The 23881-nt window shown below is 39.1% G+C and overlaps 1 protein-coding gene across 2 annotated transcripts in view; it reads right to left on the bottom strand.

Annotated features, from left to right (window-relative positions):
• The window catches only part of kcnh2a (potassium voltage-gated channel, subfamily H (eag-related), member 2a), a 56214-nt gene that overhangs the window by 3150 nt on the left and 29183 nt on the right, over nucleotides 1-23881 (bottom strand). The window contains exons 6-12 of one of the 2 annotated variants that reach the window (XM_082172509.1): nucleotides 4865-5287; nucleotides 4195-4591; nucleotides 3495-3694; nucleotides 3103-3355; nucleotides 2228-2421; nucleotides 2008-2128; nucleotides 1672-1929 (exon numbers count right to left, since the gene is read on the bottom strand). In XM_082172509.1, the coding sequence (XP_082028635.1) occupies nucleotides 1672-1929; nucleotides 2008-2128; nucleotides 2228-2421; nucleotides 3103-3355; nucleotides 3495-3694; nucleotides 4195-4591; nucleotides 4865-5287 (1846 nt within the window). The remainder of the gene's footprint in view (nucleotides 1-1671; nucleotides 1930-2007; nucleotides 2129-2227; nucleotides 2422-3102; nucleotides 3356-3494; nucleotides 3695-4194; nucleotides 4592-4864; nucleotides 5288-23881) is intronic. The other variant, XM_082172510.1, reaches the window with a different exon arrangement.

Raw genomic sequence — 23881 nt, 5'->3', positions numbered from 1 at the left:
GAATTGAAGAGAATAAAGAAGTCCTTTAGGTGCTTTTTGGCAAATTCCAAGCGGGTTTATGCAATGTAATTATTGCCGTTTTTTTAATTTTAATACATTTATAAAGTTATCACAAATCTTTTTTATTTCTTTTTTTTTTTTGTAGATTGATGTGGAAAAACATAACAATACTTTAGCTAAGCACTGTACAGTATATGGATTAAACCACTTGATTCATATGAATTTCTTTTGCAATCTCTTTATGAATTTGTTGAACCATAGAATTTTTGGGTGAACGGACTTTCATTGGAGGAACAGAAATGACTCAGGGTTCATTAAAAACATCTTTATTTCTGTTTCGAAGATGAAGGAAAGTCTATTGGGTTCGGAAAAAAGTTTAGGTTAAGTAAATGATGACAGAATTTTCATTTTTCATCTGAACTAACCTTTTAAGGGAAAATTATTCCAATTATATTCAAATAAACATAAATGTTAGGATCTTTGTTATTTAACGTCTTTTTATGTCCACTTTTCTCACCTAGGCAAACTAATACATAATACTTATATAATCAGTCCCCCCAGAAAAACGCGGAGTTTTTTTGTGATTGTTGCGGGCAAAAATCCTTGATTATGCGGCACGTTTTCTTAAAAAATGCGATGGAATATGCGGGATAAAATGCAATTTTATGCGATGAAATTGCGGGAACTTGCAAAAATTGCGGAAACTTGCAAAAACTGCGGTTTGATGAAAAAGAGAAAAAAAAGTGATTCCCCCAACACCAATTACATTAATAGTGTAATAAATGTCTTCATTTTAGTTTGAATGAGAAAGAAGAGGTGTAAGCTATTCACCCTGCTTAGGGGGATGTGATCAAAGCCTGGAGTGGAGCAAAAGCATGTTCCTCTCTCCACTCTAAGCGTTCTGTTATCACTCCGCTCCTGATCCACTCCGGGTTTTCCAGTCCCGCTCACGGAAAAACTGCTCCGTGTTCACTCATTTTTAAGAAAGTTACAGAAAACAACTTCTACAAACAATTTTAATTTGCCAACAGTTAATAATAATTAATAAAAGTGCATGACGTGCAAATCAGATAACAATCAAGTGCAATATAAACATGTTTTGTCAGGGCATCACTCCCGAACCAGCATCAACACTCCATTTTCAACATCTGCTTACTCATTCACACCACAGACACGTCTTTTTGCCTTCTGTGTCTGACGTGATAACTTCTCCCCAGTTGTTCCATGAAAACCTGCAAAGCACGGCCTGCGGCGTAAGATATATACGACCGCGGGGTTTGCACAACTTTGCAGCTTTTCAATGATGTCGCGTAAATACGTCACTTCATAACGTTCCCATGGCAACAGGGGAAATGGCTGCGCTTGTGTGAAGTAAACGCAACATTTGTCAACTTTCTGCTAAGATATATGTGACTTTTTGCAACGAAAATGCGGGGATTATGAAATCATGCAAGCCCGCATATTTTGCACGCGGAAATCTGCAATTTATGCGGCGAAAGTGCGGCGTATTTAAAAAAATGCGTCCCCCGCATAAATATGCGGACTTTGGCTGATTATGCATGGAATCATGCGATCGCATAATCGCGTTTTTCTGGAGGGACTGTATAATACACCTCATGTAAATTCCACAGTAAGCCAGTAATAACAGGAAAGATATTATCAGAATCCTACCTGACAGCACGTTGAAAGAGTTACTGGTGTTGAGGTTCTTGTCCCTTTTAGCATTGCTTATGCTAGTGATATGGCTCTGAGAGCAGTCCACTATTGTAGTGGGCCGTCGAGTCTCTTCTTCTTCATCACTGCTGGACTGGGAAGCAAAGATATCCGGCTCCCGATGAGCGGCATGTCTGTCCTCATGCTGTTTGCTTGGATCCTGTGTTTGGAGAGTCATCCTATTGAGTTTGTCTTCTGTCCACTCTGTATCTGCTACTAAGAGAAATTGCAGTAGTTATTGAAATCCAAGAATGTGGAACAATCTATAAACTATCACACAGTGTTAGCTCTTACCTTGTGCGCTGGAGTTTCTTATGGAATGAAACAACAGCTTTGCTCTTCGTGTGTGATGGTCAAGACAGCCATGGTCAGAATCATCAGGGTCACTGCTCGTTGACCCGGCTTTAGTGTTAGTCTGTTGAGGAGATAACAAATTTTTAAAAGCACACTTATTCTGGCATGTACTATAATGTGTAAACCTATTATCAAGTTACAGAGACATGTGCGAGATTACGTCTCTCAAATTGAAAGTGATCTCCAGGTTGCTCCAGAAGTAATCTGAGAACTCTGGATACATGTCCAAGACTTCCAGTACATCATCTCTGTGGATTTTGTGCAGGTCACAGTACGTCAGTGCTCTCACATCAGAACTTGACTTTCCAGGACGTGCAAATAAGTTAATGGGCTCTCCGAATATGTCATTCTTGCCTGAGGATAAGCAAAGGGAAGCGATATTGACCATAAGCTTTAAAAGAACGCTCAAAATGTGACTAATAATGAATCTTCCCTCAGTTAACAAACACTAAACACTTTGAATTCATAAAAGCATACTACCACACAATTCTCAACATTTTTCCCATATGAACAGTAAGAGTAATATGCTAGTATGTGGTATGCTATTTCAAATTCAGCCTTAGAAAACAGAAACAAATATTTTGCATCAACAACAGATGGCGCTGCATGGCGTTAAAAGAAACATAACAGAAAAAATAGAAACGTCCACAAGGTGGAGCTACGCAACAACAGTTTTCCCCTTTGAATTCTCAGGATGAGTACTTGGACTTTGTCTCTGAGTAAAAGAAAAGAAAAAGAAAAGAAAAAATTACAATAAAAGAAAATAGTTTCACAATTTTATACATCTAAAAGTACTCTAAAGGTGGATAGAAAAAAAGATTGTGTCAATGTAATATAAAGTATATATTTTCCATACATTTATAATATTGTTATTAAATGGGTCTTTAAAGTTGAAAATACATATCTGTCTTTATATTTTAGGAAGGGGTTTCCCTGTCAAAAGGTTTTTTGGGTGTGGTCCATGGAATAAAAAATTTGGAATATGCATAATGATCACAATGTCATTTTTTTGTGACCCAAACTCTCTTCCTTTACCTAAAATAGCCACTACCACATCTCCCTTTAAGATCTCAATGGAGCCACGAGAAATGAAGTATAGCGCTGGAATCACATCGCCAGCATGGACCAAGGTGTCTCCTGGTGGGGCGTGTGTGGTCTTGAACTTCATAGCCAAAGCACGTAAGCAGCCTTTAGTGGAACCCTTGAAAGCTTTACAGTTCTGCAGCAATGTACGATTTAGATGCAAACAGATGTCTGCCTGTAAGCACTCTGGGAACCCCTTCAGCACCTGCAATGAGATAAAACAGGCTAATGTGATAAACGATACAGCGCCTGTCATGCATGTATGCAAGAATAAAGAGAGAGGGGAAAAAATAGAATATGCCCAGGTGTTCACAAGGCATTCTGTATGTGACTCTATGACTCACAGCATTCATGTCAATGCCGTTCGTGTAGGACCAAGCATGCTGAAAGTACTCCTCCAGTTTTTGCCTGAGTGGGTTGGGGATCTGGTGGAAACGGATAAATTCCCGAACCCGCAGCATCTGAGTGTGGTAACGTGCGGTGCCAGAGTACAGCCTCTGGATGATGGCTGACACATTTCCAAATATGCTAGCATACATCAGCGCTGTAAATAAAACAACAACAAAAAACATTTTATTTTAGAGCAAAGCATTTTATTCCCCTCAGATTAACCAAAGATAAATATTTATCCACTTAATCTTCAAAATTCCACCAAATTTCACAAGTCACTAAAGTATGATTAGTTGGGAAGTTTAATACAGTCATTGGTTCTTTATCAGTAGGGCCATGAAAATATTAGAATATTAATGATATTTTTTTTTACATTAATAAGTATAAGTATAAGTATATTATATTATATTATATTATATTATATTATATTATATTAATTATATTATATTATATTATATTATGTTAAATTATATTAGCATATTAGAATGATTTCTGAAGACTGGAAAAATTCAGCTTTGCTATCACAGGAACAAACTATATTTTAAAAATATATTAAAATAGAAAACATTTTGTTTTTGAGTTCTCAAAATAAATGATCCAGTCATAGCGGGTTAAAGCTGTAAATCATACTAACATTCAATAATAAAGACTAACCTCCAATAAGCATGACACAGATAGAAAAGATCTTCTCAGAATTGGTGTTTGGGGAGACGTTTCCAAAGCCCACGCTGGTGAGGCTACTGAAGGTGAAGTAGAGGGCAGTGACATATTTATCTTTAATCGAGGGTCCTGAGCCAGGTATCGACATATTATACGGCTTCCCCAGCTGATCACCCAAAGACTCAAGCCAGCCGATCCGAGAATGACTGTTCCTCTCCACGTTCCCAATAGCATACCAGATGCAGGCCAGCCAGTGGGCGATAAGCGCAAAGGTGCACATGAGGAGAAAAAGCACCGCAGCTCCATACTCAGAGTAGCGATCGAGTTTACGTGCCACACGCACCAATCGCAGCAGTCGAGCAGTCTTCAGTAGGCCAATCAGAGTCGTTGTCTGCCAATACATGAAAACAATCAAAAGGTAATGCCATGGTTGTTAGCATCTATGACAGAATATTAAAGTCACCAAAATCAAAATTTGCAGTATGCAGTATTTATTATAAATGGTTTAGAAATGGAAAAAACAAGTCCCACCCGACATTTTTTCTTGTTCGAGAAGCTGTTTCACTGTTGATATACTGCACGTCACAATAGGGAAGTAAAAGACTATCGCAACTTTCGTTTCATGCCAACTTTTAAAATCAAAATTACCCATAAGCTCACTCACCTCTTCTCCTGAACGATAAATGAGCAAGTCGAAGGGAATGGCAGCCACCATGTCAATGAGGAACCAGCCTTTAAAATAGTAGATGGCTATCCGTCCGGGTTGACTAACCACTTCGTCATTGCTGTTTACGTAGGTTGTGCGAAAGTTAATCACAATGTCTACTACGAACATGATATCCACAATGAGGTCCACCACGTTGAGTGGACTGCAGGAGTAACCGCAGCGTTGCATGGCGGCCTCTTCTTCGTCGCTGAGCAGAAACGAAGCCGAATAAGGTGTGAAGATTGCTGTATAGATGACCAGCAGCAAGATGACCCAGTCCCAGACTGCCTTGAAAGGGCTGTAGTGTAAGATGGTCCATTTGTGGATACGGGGAGCCTGCAGCTTATACTCAGGAAGGACATCTGCACCCAGAGACAGCACCTGAGGAGGAATATACTTCACAATGAGAAGTCTTTTCAGCTCCCTTTCGAAAATGAACTCACACTGCATCAGAACGCTATGGGGAACGCCTCCGCGTGAACCAGTGTCTGAAACACTTATCTAATCATGGTAATCCTATTGGCTGGCGACAGCCTATGATATCATCACTAGTGCGACCCGGAAGTATATAAGGGGAGCCTGGAGAACATGTCAACATCTTTTCGTCTTCAGGTACTGTTTTGTTTCTACGCTTCAACCTGAAACTTCAAAAAGGTAATCATGGCTTGTGAAAAACGCTTCAGGAAGAGTGTGCATCCGTATCTAAGATATTGATACTTGATGACACACAACTTGTGTGTTTATTGTTTGGGCTCAGAGCATGCACGATCAGTTCCTGAGGGATCTGCTTATGCCACTGTGAGTTTTTTCCCTTGAGAAAACTCCACTCTCGTCTGCTTTCTTCTCGGGGGGGAGACAGACATCTGTACCAGGCGATTCAGGTCCCGCTCGCACTGAGCCAGAGCAGAGACTGGAATCTGGGTTTTTTTCAGAGGGAGCTCGCTGAGGAGGTTGAGAGAGTTGTTAATCTCTCACGCCCTTCAGAGACTCGCAAGAGTGAGCTGCAGGATGAGTACGAGATGGCTGATGAGGGTGACGAGGATTTACAACCCAAACCTTCACAGCCACCCTGCACCGCGTATGTTAAGCTGTTGAGTGTTATGGAATGCGCTTCAATAAGGCTTCTGCTGTCATTGGAGCGCGTGAGGGAAGAGACCACTCGTGACAGACTTCACAAATGGTTTCTTTGCAGCCATAAAGCTCCAGCTCTCGTGAGCCTTCCATTCCTGCCGGATGGGCTACACAATGAGATCGGAAAGGCATGGAAGAACCCGTATTCAGCGCGCATTCATCGCCATCAGCGAACTACGCTGATGTTGAGGGGATGCGAGAACACGGGTATGTGTCGATGCCCCAATTGACGAGATGTTTCGCGAACTATCTCACGGCTGGAGAGGCATCGACACTAAGAATGTCCTGCCTATTAAGCCACTAAAATGTGACAGCACGCTTAAATGGCAGGGTATACGCGGTGGCGGGTCTGGCTGGTGATGACTTGCACACAATGACGGTTTTGATGCCAGGCTGATCTGCTGACCTATTATGAGTTATTCCTTCAATTTGGAACCCTCTGGCGTCAGAGGGTAGGTCTGGCGTCAGGTTTGGTAGTAAGTGCGCTCTTTCGTGCTCTTATGGTGATAGGCCTCCATTTTGTGAATGTCGTTTAGGCCATCGCTCTATGGGCAGCAGGTTGAGCTCTGTAGGTCTTCTCCCTTTACGTGAGTTTTTAGTAAGGATGAATGATAGGCCACGGTTCCCTGTTAGGAAGTATTAAGGGGGTGTTAAATATGGTTTTCATGGGATGGTGAAATTAGGGCCCTGAAGTTTTACTTTATATTTGTGTATATACTTTATATTTGTGTGTCTCAATTTTTGGCTTAGGCTTAGTAACTAGGAAATTGGTGTCGGTTTGCTAAGCATTCTCGCCTCGAACCTCTCAGTATCTGAGTGTAGGCTCCTTAGAGCTAGAACCCATCAGGATAATTTCCTCCTGTAAATCTAGTTGTAGTACTGGCCTCTTGTTACTACAAGAGTCGTCTAGCCAAGGCCCGCCCTTTACACTAGGTGTATAAATGCCAGAGGTGTTACAGGGTAGATAGCAGCATAGGTAGCAGGCTATCTTCAAAAAGCCTCCCATGCAGATATCTCATGGGCGTTGTCAGGCCTTTTATCTCTAGAAAGTAAGAAGCAGTATGCTCGGGCCTCCGCCCTTTAGAGCTGAGTATTGTAGCTAGTTTATCCAGCTAGGGCTTAAAATTGAAAAATGTTTTTTTCCACTGAGCCCCTTGAATAAAAAAATTCAAGTCATAAGGTTGAATGTCGTTGACCGCTTATTGTGGCTTCCATTTTCTTGGGTTTAGTAGAGAATGTAAAATATGTCTTGTAAAAATACAAGATAATAGGCCTCGACCCTGATACATTCCTCAGTGTCATGCTGATAGTACTCCCCTTGTTAGGGTCTTTATTTAGAGTACTTTGCTACCCATAGCCTGTATGATATCACCCTTCACCACCCAGGCTCAGGTATAGACAGATTAGTTACTCCCTCCCACTCGGGTTGGTTGAGTATGCTCCCTTAGAGCCGAAGCACTGCCTGGGCTGACGCCCGTGACATTCGGAGCTGTAGGCCTTACAATAGGCCTCCTCGATAGTCCAGTAGCATAAGATTGTACTCCCCTTGCTTTAAAGGGTCGATAGCACTTCTGCTGAGTACACTGCCTGTTGGCAATGTAAACCTTAGAGCTGGAGGCGCTCCCCTTATTAGGGTCCCTTTCAGAGTGCCCAGCCTCCACAGGGCTCTGAAGTACTGTGTAGATCCAGGATCGAGTAGAGTCACTCCCCTCGTTTGCAAGGGTTAGAAAGCGCTATGCTGAGTTCTACTCTCCGGGATGCCTGTCTCTATGATCCGGTCCGTGAGTTATTACTGCCACTTCCTGCAGTCCTCACTATCGGATGCCTCCACAAGTAAGGCAAGTAATACTAGAGACTCTGTTTAAAAAGCACTGCCCGGGCTGACGTCCGTGAAAGTCAATAATACGGTAGCGCAAGATTGTACTCCCCTTGCTTTAAAGGGTCGATAACACTTTTGCTGAGTACCCCACTTAGACCAGGTCAGCCTCCCAGGTGGCATGTCGGGTTGATATCATGTCCCCCTCAGAAAGTGACTGGACGGGACTCCTTTGGACCCCCTGCCTATATTCCCTTAGGAACCCCTTCCACGGAAGTTGTTGGTTCCAAAGCCTTTGAGCAGCCTTGGTAGGCCTTCACTGTATCGGAGGCCTCTTTGTGGCTTATAGCTTGGGCAGTGGCCGTAGGGAATACTGTCACTGACAGCTAAGTATGTGACCCGAACGGGGAGTGTTTTTGGCATTTCAGTGGAACTGCCGTCTTTTTGACGTTTTTATCACAGCCATAATTTGGCATGCACTCCCCTCAGCATGGCAGCGTGGGTAGATCGTTCCCCATAGCGTTCTGACGCAGTGTGAGTTCCCTTTCGAAAGGGAACGTCTAAAGGTTACAACTGTAACCTATGTTCCCTGAGAACAGGGAACGAGACACTGCGTCAGAACGCTATGGGGAACGCCTCCGCGTGAACCGGTGTCTGAAACGCTTATCTAATCACGGCAATTGATTGTGACATGAATTATGACTGAAGTCTCTGTCGAAGTGCTTTTCTCATGACATATTTCAGATTAAAGCACCAGCTGCTGCACATCTGCAGCAAAACCCCTTTTACAGTCACATTATGAACATGACTTTAATGGTGTCCTGCTCTCATTTTAAGTTTTTTTTTTTTTTAAACATGAATTATTTTATTCAGGGAGGAATTCAATTGACAATAAAGATTTACATTCTATTTTAAATAAAGGCTGTTCTTTCGAACTTTATATTCATCAGAGAATCCTAATCCAAATATTTGTGTTGAAATGTTTCTTGAGCATCAAATCAGCATATTATAATGATTTCTGAAGGATCATGTGGCACTGAAGACTGAAGTAATGATGCTGATAATTCAGCTTTGACATCACAGCAATCAAATATATTTTATAATATATTAAAATGGAAAACAGTTATTTTGAATTATAAAATATTTTACTGTCATGTGAATTAAACCATTTTGGTTTATAAACGCAAGGGTGGTTGTATAATCGCAAACGAAGATAATGGCAAAAAGGCAATATTTAATGAATCCACAGAATAATCCACAAGAACAGAGTAACGTACAACACATCCATAAACTGACAACACCGGACAACTAAACTCAAACAGAACTGAACATATATACACGTGATAATGAGTAGATTAATGATGCCCTTGACTGCCACACCACCGTCTGTGATGCACTGAGACAATCACTTGCATGAACTCGCATTAATGAACAGCTGAACATAATGAGTGACTGTGACAACAAATGATAAACTCAGGCAAAAGTCCAAAGTAACAGAACCGTGAAATTTACAATATTAATGTTTTTATTGTACTTTGGTCAAATAAAAATTTTTTTATCAAATTGGTGAGTATAAGAGACTTCTTTCAAAAACATAAAAAAAATCATACTGACCGAAACTTTTAAATGGTAATGTACAATTATATTAATAATTATTCATTTGAAGTAGATATAATATAATTATAAATCACAAATAATTGGTTGGTTCCAATTTATCCTTCGCTAAGATTTAAAAATGTTTCTGATAAATTCTACCTTAACGGCTGTTGCCATCAGCCATTTTCAAGTTTTTGCTGTCTCCACAGTTTTTATATTTCAATGCTGTATAATTGTAAAAAAATTAAAATACAAAAATAATACAAAAAATATTCAAAGAAAAACAGCATATAAATATTTATTTTATACCACTTTATGAGCACATATTCCTAGATGTTCTGTAAAGCTTCTCTGAGTTATCAACAACCTCAATTGTATGTTTCATAGACTAGACAGTTAAACCAAAACATGTTCAGTCCATTCTCCTCATTTAATTGTAGAAACCTTTTACAAAGCTCGCTGTAAGGCAGAAATATTATCATATGTTCCTGACAGGAACTGAGTGGGCTGTAACTCAGTGTGGGTGAAGTAATGAAGCCATGTTTAGTCTCTGAGATATCCACTGAGTACACATCACTGCAGGGAGAACATTAATGCTTCACACTTGTAAACACCCTCTAGGCAGCAAACTTCATCTCATTATTTTTTCTAGGCCCCTAAAGATGTGACCAATGTTTAGTCATTTGCTCAAAGCTCCGGTGAGTTTTTATTACTCTTACTTGTGTTTATTAGAATAATTAAGGCAGTAGATTACAAGAACACACAAATATTATTCACAACATAACTATATAAACCATTCTTTAGCTCAGGTATAATTTTTTTTTTTCATATGTACATTATGATTTATTAAATATAAATACAGGATCAAACAATTTCTTGTTTTAAGACAGCCTTGAACTTATTCTACCAAAGGCCAGTGATGCAGAATCATAATTAATTCATGTTAATCTTTCTCTTGCTCATTATGTACCATTAGAATGAAGAAACATATCCACAGAAGACTGAAAAGCAAGCGAGAGGGGGAAAAAAACATCTTCTAGACTTCATTTGTTTATGGAAATTAAAGTTAGGTAATTTTCATAATCAAAAAACTTCATTACACTGACACTTGTCCTCACAAATAACGCCTGCACTAAACAGCTAATCAAATCAAAATCTAAGTTAGCTTCCAGATTAATTATGTTTAATTCATGCATCTATTTTTATAACTAGGTTAAAAATCTATGAAAAGGCTGATGTAGTTTCCATCCATGACTTGCCTTAGCACTCATTCATTTGTGTGGAACAGCAAAACATAGTCAGACAATAAGTGACCTTCTAAACTACAATAATTCCACATAAAAAATCATTTTAGATTATTCTAGAATAAATTGTCCAAATATATATATATATATAGAAACCTTCTCAACCTTAACGTCTCTGGCCGCTCTTACCTCTCTGCTCTCTTGGCCAAGAATGGGACTTGTCTTGTCACAAAAGTGGAGGCTCAGGGAGCCTTGTTTGCAAGGCATGTGTATCTGAAATGAAGGCTGAGGCTGAACAGGAGAACAGGACTGGAAGACTGGAAGAGCTTGTTCAGTGGCTTCAGCACCAAGGTCAGAATCATGATCCAATAATCTTCTGACTGCCACTGCTCATGGCTCAAGTGGCAGAATCCATGACTCCTCTGTCTGCATGGGGAATGGTGAGCACAGAAGCTGCAGGATCCAGGACCTGTCCAACCCCCAATTCCCAATTCTCTCAGTTTATTTTCTGCTGTCTTCTGGATTTGTCCATTTAGTAGTAGTTCTCCGGGTTCTTGCAGTCCATCTACTCCTAAGTTTTGTGCTACTGCCCTACAACATTTAGCAAGAAAGTTTAAAAGTTCTGAGGTAAAGCCATTTTTAAAACTGAAAGACCTGTTTGTGCTATTGCTCTGATTCAGATGCAAAATAGCTGCCAGTCATTTAAGCATACATACAGAATGAGAAAGAGAGAGAGAGAGAGAGAGAGAGAGAGAGAGAGAGAGAGAGAGAGAGAGAGAGAGAGAGAGAGAGAGAGAGAGAGAGAGAGAGAGAGAGAGAGAGAGAGAGAGAGAGAGAGAGAGAGAGAGACCGACCACAGGAAGAGGGCACACCAAAATCTTGTGATTAAACCGATACTGGGACACATTTTCCCAGAATTCATTACATCCCAGTTAACAAACATTAGACATTCCTTTTAGTACAATAGTTCTCAATCTTTTCAATTTGAATACTGAATAGTTAAACACTATTTTGTGATTTTATATGATTTTAATTCTTGTTTTTCCCCCCCAATTAAAAATAATAGCTATTGAGGAGGGAAATATTTCAGTTTACATCTTTTTTTAGCATTTAAATGAAGTCTTTATAATGTTTTTAATATAATCAAATAATTTTTTAGTCATATTTGGTTGAGAACCACTAATTTAGAAGTATGTTTACATATATTTATACAGATCTTGGAAGATTTGTTATTGACTTACAAAAAAAGTGAACAAATATAAATGATTTGCTGGTGTTGAATGGCAATAGTGCAATGCTATAAGAAAAGTGTTTATTTTATGCAAAAAGGAAATACAAATTGTGGTTTCTTCTCTTTGAAAATCACTTGTTATATTTTTCTTCAAAGATCCTAATTGTATTTCATCTTTAGTAAAAGGCTTCAAAATGTTCTACCTTGATTTATTAATATCCAGAGTGAAGGAGGAGTTACTTTGAGACCTTTTCTGTCACTTCGGATAATAAATTACATCAAAATCCTTCTGTGTTCCTCACACAGATTGATTCACCCTCAGTGCAGATTAAGCAGCATCAACTCACATGAAATTACAAGGCTGCTGCTGGGTCTATATGCATTCATAAATGAGCAAACATAAGATTTCAAATCATGTTTATTCATCCATGTCTCCCAAAATTGGTGATAAACATTTTTGGGTCCTGTGGCATGGTCACACTGTCCTTGTGAATTAGCTGTGTGTGAGCTTGTTGGGGTGAAGGGGTGGGTGGGGACATGTCAGTCCAAGGCCAGTACCACAGCAGGGGTAGGAAAGAGAGAGGACATAAGGGTGAAGGAACCGGCCTTGGGACTGAAAATAGCCTTCTGGGATGGAACTGCATTGAAGCATACTCCAACAAACCATAAAACACTGTTACCCTGACTGGCTCCTTGTTCTCTGACTCACCAGACAATTTACAGATTTGATCTACAGCCAAGACATCTACTACCTTACAGAGCTCTGTACAGTAAAATCTATTTAAACATACTTTTAATTGATCAGATTAGAAGAGCCATGTTGGCAGGGAATCTGCGATCAATAAATAAATACAAAATTGTGGTTCTCAATCTTTCTGACTTCTTACATTGTTCACAAAAATATTCGAAGGCCGCCAAAAACCTGTTTTCTTTTAATTTGATTTACTGGATAAGGATTAAGAATAGGGATTTAATCAAATATAATGCACATGGCACTTTAGGACTTTTAAAATGTATGACTTTTACAGGTCTAGAAATCATACTACCTCATATGTCCAGGTTTTTCAAGTGTGAGTCCTGCCCTATGTACTTATTTTTTTTGTAAGGGTGGTTTTTCAAAGAAAAGAAAAGCAGCTGCTGAGGAATAATTTTAAATAAGAAATATTTTGATTGTAAGCTTTTTTAGCTTATTTGAAATCTTGTTTTTTCCTATTTTAAATCCTTTTGAGGCCCCCGGTGCCTGGTTGAGTACCAGTGATAGAAAGCATAGATTCCTATAAATTCTGAACATACAGCTTAAAGAAAACAAACAAAAAAATGATTATTTTGACATGCGGGACAACCTTTCACTTACATGAGATCACAGCAACAGCAAACCACAACGATCCCAACAATTTTTCGTTTAAGAAGCAGTGTCACTTGGATATTCGTTACAATATGGAAATTTCCATTTCATGCCGACTTCAAATTGTGAATGTATTCCATACATTTTGTTATACATTGTATAAATAATAATAAAAATGTGTATTTAGGATTGGAGAAATCAAATCAACCACCCTTTTAAAAAAAAATCGATATTGGTCAACAACTAATATGTACCACTAATATAAAGTACTGTATTGATCCTCATATTTAAAAAAACAAAAAAGCAAGAACTGGATCTCCTTTGCTCTGGTTGACAGAACATTCACCTATGCTATGTCCATCCCTTGTGTGTTGTTTCAGGCTTATACTGTACATGCTTCAAGGCAAAAACTTTCCTGATGTCCTACCTCGCACCAGCTGTCCACCAATGTCATGACATGGAGTCCTCACACAAAAGACCCCTCCATTAAAAGACTATTAACGAATCTCCCTCGAATCAGTTAACAATGCTTCTCAACTGCCTTCACACAGCAAACAGCCAACATCCAGCACCAGGGTGTCCTTATCTGCCTGTGAAGAAATGAATTCAGGTCCTGGAAACATCACAAGTAGAGAGTTCAGATGAAGGCTGTGAGAAATCTGTCAGTTGAAACATGGAAGTTAATCTCATGGGGAAGCAGTCAGAGAGGGTAACCATGGATCAAGGAAGCGCTACAGCCCATAGGGCACTGCCATTTGCAGCGAGTGATTGTCTCAGTGCCTCACAGACGGTGGTGTGGCAGTCAAGGGCATCCTTGTGTTGAGATGAATGTAGGGTGCTTGACCTGACTGCTGTGACTGTGGTGAGCAGGGCCCAGTTCTGACACCACAACACCAATCTTACATGCCGCCAACGAGAGGCTCTGGGCAGAGACAAATGACAGTATTTCCATCCTGTGCCAGTGTTCATGTCCAGTGGCATCACTTTCATCACATTACATACAAGAACAGGCGCATTCTACTGTAACAATTTAAAGGGATAGTTCACCCTAAAATTACTATTTTCATTTCTGGGTGGTCTCTTAAAATTGCACAATTTGAAAAGCAAAAATACAATCCGGATTTTTCTTTCTATAAATTTTCTGCAGCGAATATAAAAAGTTTCAAATTTGTAACAACCATAATTATGGGAAAACCCTGCTCTCGTGTGCACTGTCCCAGAACAACACCTGAAGTAAATCCTGAAATAATGCTAACACTGATAATACATTTAAATGCAATGCATCATAATTCATCCAGTCTTCAGTGTCACATGATTCCTTCAGAAATAATTCTAATACGCTTATTTGCTCCTCAAGAAACATTTCTTACTATTATCAGTTGTGCAGCTTAATTTTTTTTGTGGAAATCGTGATACTTTGTTCCGCAGGATTCTTTAATGAATAGAAATTTCAAAAGAACAGCATGTTTTTGAAAAAGAAATCTTTTGTAACATTATAAATGTCTTTACTCTCACTTTAGATCAATTTAATGTTTCCTGAATGAAAGTAATTAATTCTTAAAATACATTTTTTTACAGACCCCAAACTTTTGAACAGTACTGTTCAAAAGTATCAAATGCTAAAAACAAAGCATATAGGGAACTCACCTCCTGTGCGACAATACTAGAGATGCGAACAGCCCTCTTGACCCGCGAGTTTCTCCGCTCATTGCTCCCTTGCGCCCCCTCCTGAGGAATGCTGCCTCTGGCACTAAAGGACATGTTTCTACTTCATATAGATAGCTGCCTAGACTATCACTGTTCACCACTGTTCATCTCACCTCACCTACTGCTCACAGGAACAACCAACACTGTCATCCTCTGAGGTGGATCACTTCCGTCAGCGTGAAGGCTTCTCTTTCAGATGTATCTCTTCAGTGGCTTCCAATAAAAGCCTGATTGGTCTTTAAATTTCAGAGCAGTTCGCTCACTTTTTCCACGCTTCAAAGTTGTCCAGTCCAAATTCTGCTCAGCAATAAACATAACAATATGAGTAAACTGCTGATCTTAACATTGGTTTCTCACACAAAAATCCAAAAACGTAATACGATTCTGAACAGGAGCAGCACGGATCCATCGTCACGCTGTCAGTGCAGCTGTTCCACTTTTTCCACGCTTTGCCTTTTAAAGAGAGTAAACTGCCTGTGGTATCCCTCTCCATCCCTCCCTCTCTCGCTTTCAGAAACACTGTGTTTGTGTATGTTCCCCCCTCTCTCTCTCTCTCTCTCTCTCTCTCTCTCTTCTGTGGAAGTCCCACTCGAGAAGAGATGTAATTGCAGCTGGCTGACTGATCCACCTCCTCACTCTCAGTAGCCCAGCAGGGCTTGATGGATATCCTCCATTCTCCTGATAGATACAAACATGCTAAAAAAAAATGCAGTTTTTTTTCTCTCTCTGTGCCCAGCTCCCAGGCGTTTTACAGACCCTAACCTCTCACTCGCTTCTCTTATGATCATTTCACCCACATTAGTTTTAACCATAATTAAATTACATGTATAAAATGAAAGCCAAGCCAGTGTATGCGTTGAATAACCCCTTTCTGCCAAACGTGGGTCATTGCTCACACAATACACATTTCGACATTTGTATGATTATTCTCAATTAAAAGATAATACTTACTGTAATACCTACACTTACTAGCTTCAGTGTGTTAACATCAGGTATCGTGAACTAACAATGAACAACATTTTTACATTTTTAATCTAGGTTAATGATCATTTATAAATATACCATTGTTCATTGTTAATTTATGCTCCTACATAATGCATTAACTTTCGTTAATTTACACAACTTGAAGTGTTAAAAATGTGATTGATATACACTACTGTTCAAAAGTTTGGGGTCTGTAAGATTTTATAATGTTTTTGAAAGAAAGCCCTTATGCTAAGCAAGGCTGCATTTATTTGATCAAAAATACAGTAAAACAGTAATATTGCGAAACTCTCGGAGTGTTTGGCATGGTAATGGATGTGGCTGGATATGACTGATTGATTATATGTTTGGTCTTGGCAGAATAGATCTGTTACGCTGCTGCTGCTGCAGGTTATTGCTGCTGCTGCTGCAGAGCAAGCAAGGGACTTGCTACTGCCAATACATACACAACACGTGAGCAAGTAAGACATGCTGCTGCTGTACAATATAGCGTGCATGAATTACCAATAGCAGATCTATACAGGTGGAGCTGGGAGAGGTGGATGGTTTCTGAAAGCACGCTGCAACTGCTAGAGCAAATGCTGACCAAGTGGTTGAAGGTTGAGCAACGACCTCATTGGCTGCTGCTGATTGAGTGGACAACTCTCATGCCCCTCCCCTAGTGATGTATGTCTCGAGACCGGTCTTGGTCTCGAGACCACTTTTACGTGGTCTCGGTCTTATCACGGCCTTGACGGTCTTTGGTCTTGGTCTTGTCTTGGTCTCGGACTTCTCGGTCTTGTCTAGGTCTCGCTGTCTCAGACCGACATAGTGGTCGGGGAATTTAGTAATACAAAACTACAATATCCACGACGACACAACGTTCGATAATGCAACATTATTATCCGCAACGGAACGGATTGAAGCGCGCGTCCGAGTGAAAGTGCGGCATGTGCGCGAGCCACACCAGAAAACACTTTATCCGCGCCACTGATCGCGGCGGCAACGAGCACTTTGATCACTTGATTTAAAAAACACATATCAGTGACATGATGGGTTTTAACTTCATTCAGGAGATTTTGGGTAACTGCACAACTGACAGATGATTTTGAGCGCACCGCCAACGGCGTGTGTGTGTGTGTGTGTGTGTGTGTGTGTGTGTCACCATAGTGACAAAACGACCAACTTTCGGATCCTGCACTTAAGCCTATAATTTCGTTTTTAAAAATTGAATTATGTATTTAAAAGTTGCAGAATGGATTCACTTGGAGACTCCGAAATCGGCAGAGATAGGCATTAATTTGCTAATTTGTGACTTTGATATCTGTGTGTGTGTGTGTGTGTGTGTGTGTGTGTGTGTGTGTGTGTGTGTGTGTGTTGTTTGATTACAGTATTGTATTTAAGATGGTGTTAGACTAAACATTAGGCCTAATCCAAGTTTATAATTGTGTATCTTTCATTTGATGTTACGATTTCATCTACACATTAAGTATAATTTCAATTGGTTACATATTTCTCATTCTTTAGGCAGTTGTTGGAGGAGCAAGATGGTGTTGGAGGTGTTTGATGTTTTGTCAGATGAACCATCAGTACCAGTCATGTCAGTCCTCAACAGTACACAAAAGTTAAGGGAGTCTCAATCCTCTAATAGTGCAGTAACAGCCGTCATGCAATTGCTACACATAGTTGATCTCACCCAGTCTGCAAAAACATTTACAGTGAGCTCACAGTCACACACATGACATGGTCTGTCTCTGTATTGTTCTGCCTGTGTAGTTGAAGTTATACCATCTAATATGTATTGAATGTAAACTGCGGCTGAACCCACTAGGGACCCAGTGGAACCCACTAAGAACATGCTGCTGTTCTTGAATTCATACAAGTTGCTTAGCTTCAACATTAGTCTGTTTTTTTTCCCCTCCGGTCTCGACTTGGTCTCGGTCTTGGTCTCGACTTGGTCTTGGTCTTGGTCTTGACTTGGTCTGTCTTGGTCTTGGTCTTGGTCTTGTCTTGGTCTCGATACCCTCTGGTCTTGGTAGTGCCTTGGTCTCGGTTTAGGCGGTCTTGACTACAAGTCAACCCTCCCCCACTATCAACGAATACCCTCCCATCGAGATTGTGCTCGTCAGTGCGTGTGCACCAGATTTTCTGTGAACGCGCCCCGTCTCATCAGCATCGATCAACACCATGGAGTACTCGGAGGTATACTGCCCTGTCTAATCTACCCATAGATTGCAATTGCTCACGTCATTTATACTCTAAATGAGCTTATTTGATTTGTTAGTGTTTTGAAAGTGAGATACAAGTCTCGGATGAAGACTATGTCCCCGCGGATGTTTCTACACTCCAGTGGACGGACCAAGGTAATAGCCCGAGGTATGTGATTGTAACGTGCGCGAGGGGGGAGTGGGATCTGTGGCGTGTGAACAACCTGTGATTGACAGTCAGATCTCACACCCCCCTGCGCTGATTGGACCCGATGATCCGGGAGCGGTGGATTTTTGCAAAACAAATAACACGCTCCAGGTGGAGTTAGAAGCTCTGTTTTTTTTTCTAAAACCACCTTATTTATGTTGTTCTGTCGGATTATAGTGTCGATTTCACTGAATATGATCAAAATAAATTAGCCGACGGCAGCTTTAAGGACCTATCAGCGTCCTATAGTTATAGAGTCACAGCATTTTAGAGTTTCATGACAGAACTTTGTATTTACAATTTTTACAAGTTTTCTATTTCATTATATTTTAAAATGAAATATATTCCTGTGATGGAATACATTTTTTTTATTATTATTAATTTTGAAAACAGGTGTGCTGCTTAATGTTTTTTTGTAAAAATAAAATAAAAATGTCAGGATTCTTTGATGAAAAGAAAGTTAAAAAGAACAGCATTTATTTTTATTTATTTTTTATTTTTTTACATTAGTCAATTTAATGTGTCCTTGTTAAAACAAACATCTACACCCTGGTAAATACATCTCTGAATGTTTACAACTCTCATGCCCCTCCCCCACCATCAACGAATACCCTCACTTTTCTGGGGGGGCAAAGTAGGGAACCTAAAATTCTCGGGACAGCAGCATGTGTCTAAAATCTAATCTTAACCGTTCTATTTCATCAGAAACGATCTGTAAACAGGGCTTTAAGTGTAAAATACCGAGCTTGTCCTTTAAGTAATAATTAGAAGCATAATGCATTAATGTATTTATACAAAATGACCATTCAGAAACACATTAGTGGTGAAAAGAGGATAGCACTGCTAATAAAACAACTTAAGTCTCTAAAGTACACAAACTGAGATTGGAAGGTAGTTCAAATAAGATGATGTTGAGGCCTATATAATATATGTTTACTCTGTTTTTTTAATTATATGCCCCATTAGCTATATTTGATCACTCATTTATTATCTGTGTGAAGGTGTATTCAAGTGTACAGCCTGTTATAACCAATATTACACAGAGTCAAAAGCGCTGAAAATTAAATATCAGTGGATTTGTTTCTCTTTTCTTCCCAAAGTTCCTTACGGTCATTCGAAAAACACAATGTATTTGCTTTGACTCCAACAAATTTTGTTGCTCTGTATACTGAGGTCATTAGTATCAAGTACAGACAAAATTACATCTGAAAATCTCTATGATTTAAGTACACTTTAGAGTCAAGACAAATAAGGATAGTAGATCCTCCATGCTGTCTCATTAACTTACAACTCCAAATGGGCCGACTCCACAAAGAGCAAGTTAAAAAAAACGTACCCTCATTATAGAAAAGATTTATGGATGGCACGCATAAATAAATGTGAATATATTGGCCACTATGTGGCCCATGTCCAGAAGAGAAAGCATCATTACTAAAGAGATATTTTCATCTAATGCTTGATAAGCAAATAAACCAATAAAAAATGTAGTTACAAACACAAACATTGTTTCTTTAGTTTCTATAAAATTTGTCTTCAATGTCTTTAAAATTTGGGCTATTTGTCTTCAATAACATGTCTTCTTTCAGACTTGTGGTGAATTTTTTTTCCAAAATGCACATTTAGGTCTTTATTTTACTACACTTTTTCTATTTGCGTCTGTAGATTTATCCTAAATGCAACAAAAATTGGCGTTCTAAATCAACATGCTGCTCTGCTATCGCTGTCTGCACCCTGTCATCACACCGTTGGAAAGTTCTCTTTCTCCTGTACAATGTTGTCGGATCCATATATGGTCACTTCCTTTTTTATCAGCAACCAATCGTGAAAGTACAATGGGGCATTTAACTCTAAAGGCGAAATCTCATTGGCTGATGTCAATTTTAAAGGCCGTTTTCTCAAAATGTGTTTTTTCTCATACTCTGAGCCAGAAATCTCCACTCCAGGAGCACTTACATACCGGTACACCAAACATTCCAGTTGTATTCCTATCTATATTCTTAAGGTTTTTACAGAGGGGTTTGTTCATATATCATTCAGATTCAGATTTATACAACATTTTATACTTAAAAACGGGGCGAAAATGGATTTTGTATGGCTGTTGACAGTTTTTTTCTGATTAATGGAGTGATAAAAAGAGATATCCAAAATCCCCTCTGTAAAAACCTTTGACTCTAATGTGTCAACAAAATGAAACAAGAATTTTTAATCTGGCTTTATCCAATGTTCAGGTTTCTCTTCTGGAAATATATGCAAATTAGCGCATACTTATTGAGATACTACATCATTTGCATATTTAAACATAAATATTCTAAAAACTTGTAATACAAAAGATATTTGTCTTAATGTCAGTAATCAATTGGGGAAGTTTCATGCTGATACCTATTAGTAAATTTTCTTTTCCCCTATTCACCTGGGGTGTCTCCCCTTAAAGCAACACTATGTAACTTTTCAACCTTCATAATATATTTCCAAGATCCTTGTGATGGTACATCGACTTACAATAGGTTGAATGACACGTCTGCCATAGCCTGACAGGGTCTGTATCGCTTTTACTGGCACTATGTAACTTCGGTGTTCGGGTAGTAACCAGAGCACAAAAAGAACTACAAAATTCGACTGCTTTACGGCATACGTCACTTCCCCCACCACTTCGTCAAATTTGGACGTGAGAGGCCAACCAGCGGTTGTTTTCGGCTTTCGTGCGTATGTTTTTGTCATGGGGGTTGATTACACCTGGCCACTTAATGCATTTTCTCAGATCGGATAGCTATCCGATCGTGAAAAGTCCAGGTTTAAATGCCCTCCGAAACGCATTTGAGACGGATTTGAATCCGATCCCTCAAACCACTTCAGGAGGAGATCTGAGACGCATTCCAGATGAAACTGGACAAGTGTAAATGCATATGGTTTTTGAAACCACATATGTAAATTGTACTCCTCCCAAAAAAAAAAAAACAAAAAAAAAAAACAACGTGTGAGAGCGTGTTATAGGCTATATGTTATATCCAGATATGACGACGCGCTGGAACACGCATCACCGCAGATGAGCAACTGCATCAAGCCAACGTGCAAACTATCGCAAATAAAAGTGAAAGTAAGTCGCAGACGCTTAACACACAATCTTCATCATTAAAAGTAAAGAAACGAAATGATCTTACCAGGGCTGTTACTGCTCTCTCTTATTGCGGTCTTTGATTTTGAAATTTTAGCTGATGATCTATAAAATGCAGCTCATGTCTGTTGCTTTCGGTGACGTGCACTCCATTAAATCTGCATATAGCGCGAGAATTGAAGATCGAATTTAAATCTGTTTCGCAAAAATACATTTATGTGACCAGGTGTAAATGGAATCATTTTGATAAATCAGATAGCTATGCCTCACGAATTAGTTTGCCAGCTGAACTCAGGTGTTGTGAGGTGTATTTATCACGTAACGTTAGTCCTGAGGGATATCAGATGACGCTGTTGACGTTGATTCCTGCGATTATCATGAGAGCAGCTTTCAATATCTCACATAATTATCATAAATAAGCCTAACGTAGAGGTTGTAAATAGTGTAAACGAGCACAATGTGCAAACTATTATGATAAATTGCAATAATCATGTCTAATGACATCATAACGGCCAATGTTATGAAATAATGCGACGTACATTTAACTTAATTGATGTTATCTGGCATTTTGTAATGTTTACATTCCAATAAAACAACACAAATTAAATTATACAGTAGGCCTAGACTATAGACTATTTACTTGTGATTTAGCTGCAATCATGTAAAAACGTTATAATATAATATATTTACGACAGTGCAAGTATTCCACAGCGACTCTAGGGGTCGCTGTTTGACAAAAACACAATTTCTACTTAGTGTGGCTTTAATTTAACATATTAATCTACTACAATTATTAATTAAAAAAAACTATGTGATACTTTTTTTTAATTAATTATGCTTTCTTAGCTGAGCTCAACATAATTCCATTTTTTTTCTACCATTGAAGCAAGTACCATCAAAACATTTGTAATTTCTGCAGGCAGCCCCAGCTGTTTCTGCAAGTGTAGGCCTCAGATAACATGAACAAGATAAATGGGAGAGTAGCCATAAAAACCTCAGTGTTTAAACACATATGGGACATCATTTCACATGTTCGAACTGATTCAGGCCACACTGAAAAAAATAAATAAAGTCAGTAATGCATTTCTGACAGAAAACACTTTTATCTGTCTGGATTCCACAGCAGAATCTATAGTATCACACATGAACTAACTCTTACGAGTAACTGAAACAACACACAGTTTTCTGAGTAGCAAGTTGAAAGAGTTATAGGAGAGAAGTCCTCTCTTAAAACATATCAGAGCTAATAGTGTAACGCTGATCCGAAGAAGACGAAGATTAGGAAATAAATGGTTCTGTGAATTCCGGATGACCGCCAGAGGCAGTGCAAAGCACTGGAATTCACAGAACCACAGTTACATACGTAACTAGCGTTCTGTTTAATTCCTACTGACCGCCAGAGTCCCTCGTCACTCGGAATGCGAGTAAGGGTTGATGAGATTTATTACACGCCAACTTTATCATCTCGACAATCCACCTTTGTTTGGACAAAGGTGCATCCTTGCGTACCTCACCATAACAGACAAATAACTGATCTGTCTGTCTGAAAGAAGCTGTAGACTTAACATAGCACTTTAAAGCTCGTACAGGACACAGAAGATGAGACTTCCCCCCATCTGTATCTGAGTGATTGAAAGGCGGCTGAAAAGCAGCCAGAGACTGATTCACAAATTGTGGTAACAAAACTTTAGTGAGAAAGGCTGGATTAGGCCAAAGCATGACCCCAGAATCCTCTGGTAACCAGTGTAAACACAATTCACTCACTGACCAGTAGGGTTGGGTATTGGTTGGGTTTTATCCGATACCAGTACCTACTCGGTATTTTTCAAACGGTTCCGGTGCTTAAACGGTTCTTAAACCGGTACTTAAGAAAACGAAACTGCACACACTTTATCAAAAAAATTATATCTGTGTGTTTTCTGAATTTTTTTTTCTGATTTCTGATTAAATAAAAAATTGTGCTGATGTAGCCGAAAACACTTAAGTTAAGATAAAAATGTTGTCTTCTAATATTATTTATATATATTATATATCAATTATATTACATATTATATATTATAGACTTTTACAAAACAGAGAAATATCTGACACTGAGCAGAAATATTTAACACACAAAGTATAGCCTCATATAAATATACTTGATATAGGCTACTTCATACTTGATATGCAAGATTTGCAGTTAGTATTAAAATACTAGACTTACCCGAAGAGGAACACTGCAGCTGAACTTGAACTTTAGTCAAGAATGTCAGAGGTTTTGGGTTCTAATCCGCATTCGTAGTTTTTTTAAACCGATAATGCTCATCAGTGGTTGTATATCAAGCAGGGACACTTTGTGTGCATTATATGTTGTGATTTCACCAGAACGAATAGATATGAGGCGCCGTCTAGGGCTTAAATCGAACTTCATTCCCG

This window comes from Leuciscus leuciscus (assembly GCF_965113295.1).
Source record: "Leuciscus leuciscus genome assembly, chromosome: 6".
In the NCBI taxonomy this organism is placed as follows: Eukaryota; Metazoa; Chordata; class Actinopteri; order Cypriniformes; family Leuciscidae; genus Leuciscus; species Leuciscus leuciscus.
This window is presented reverse-complemented; position numbering and strand designations above follow the sequence as displayed.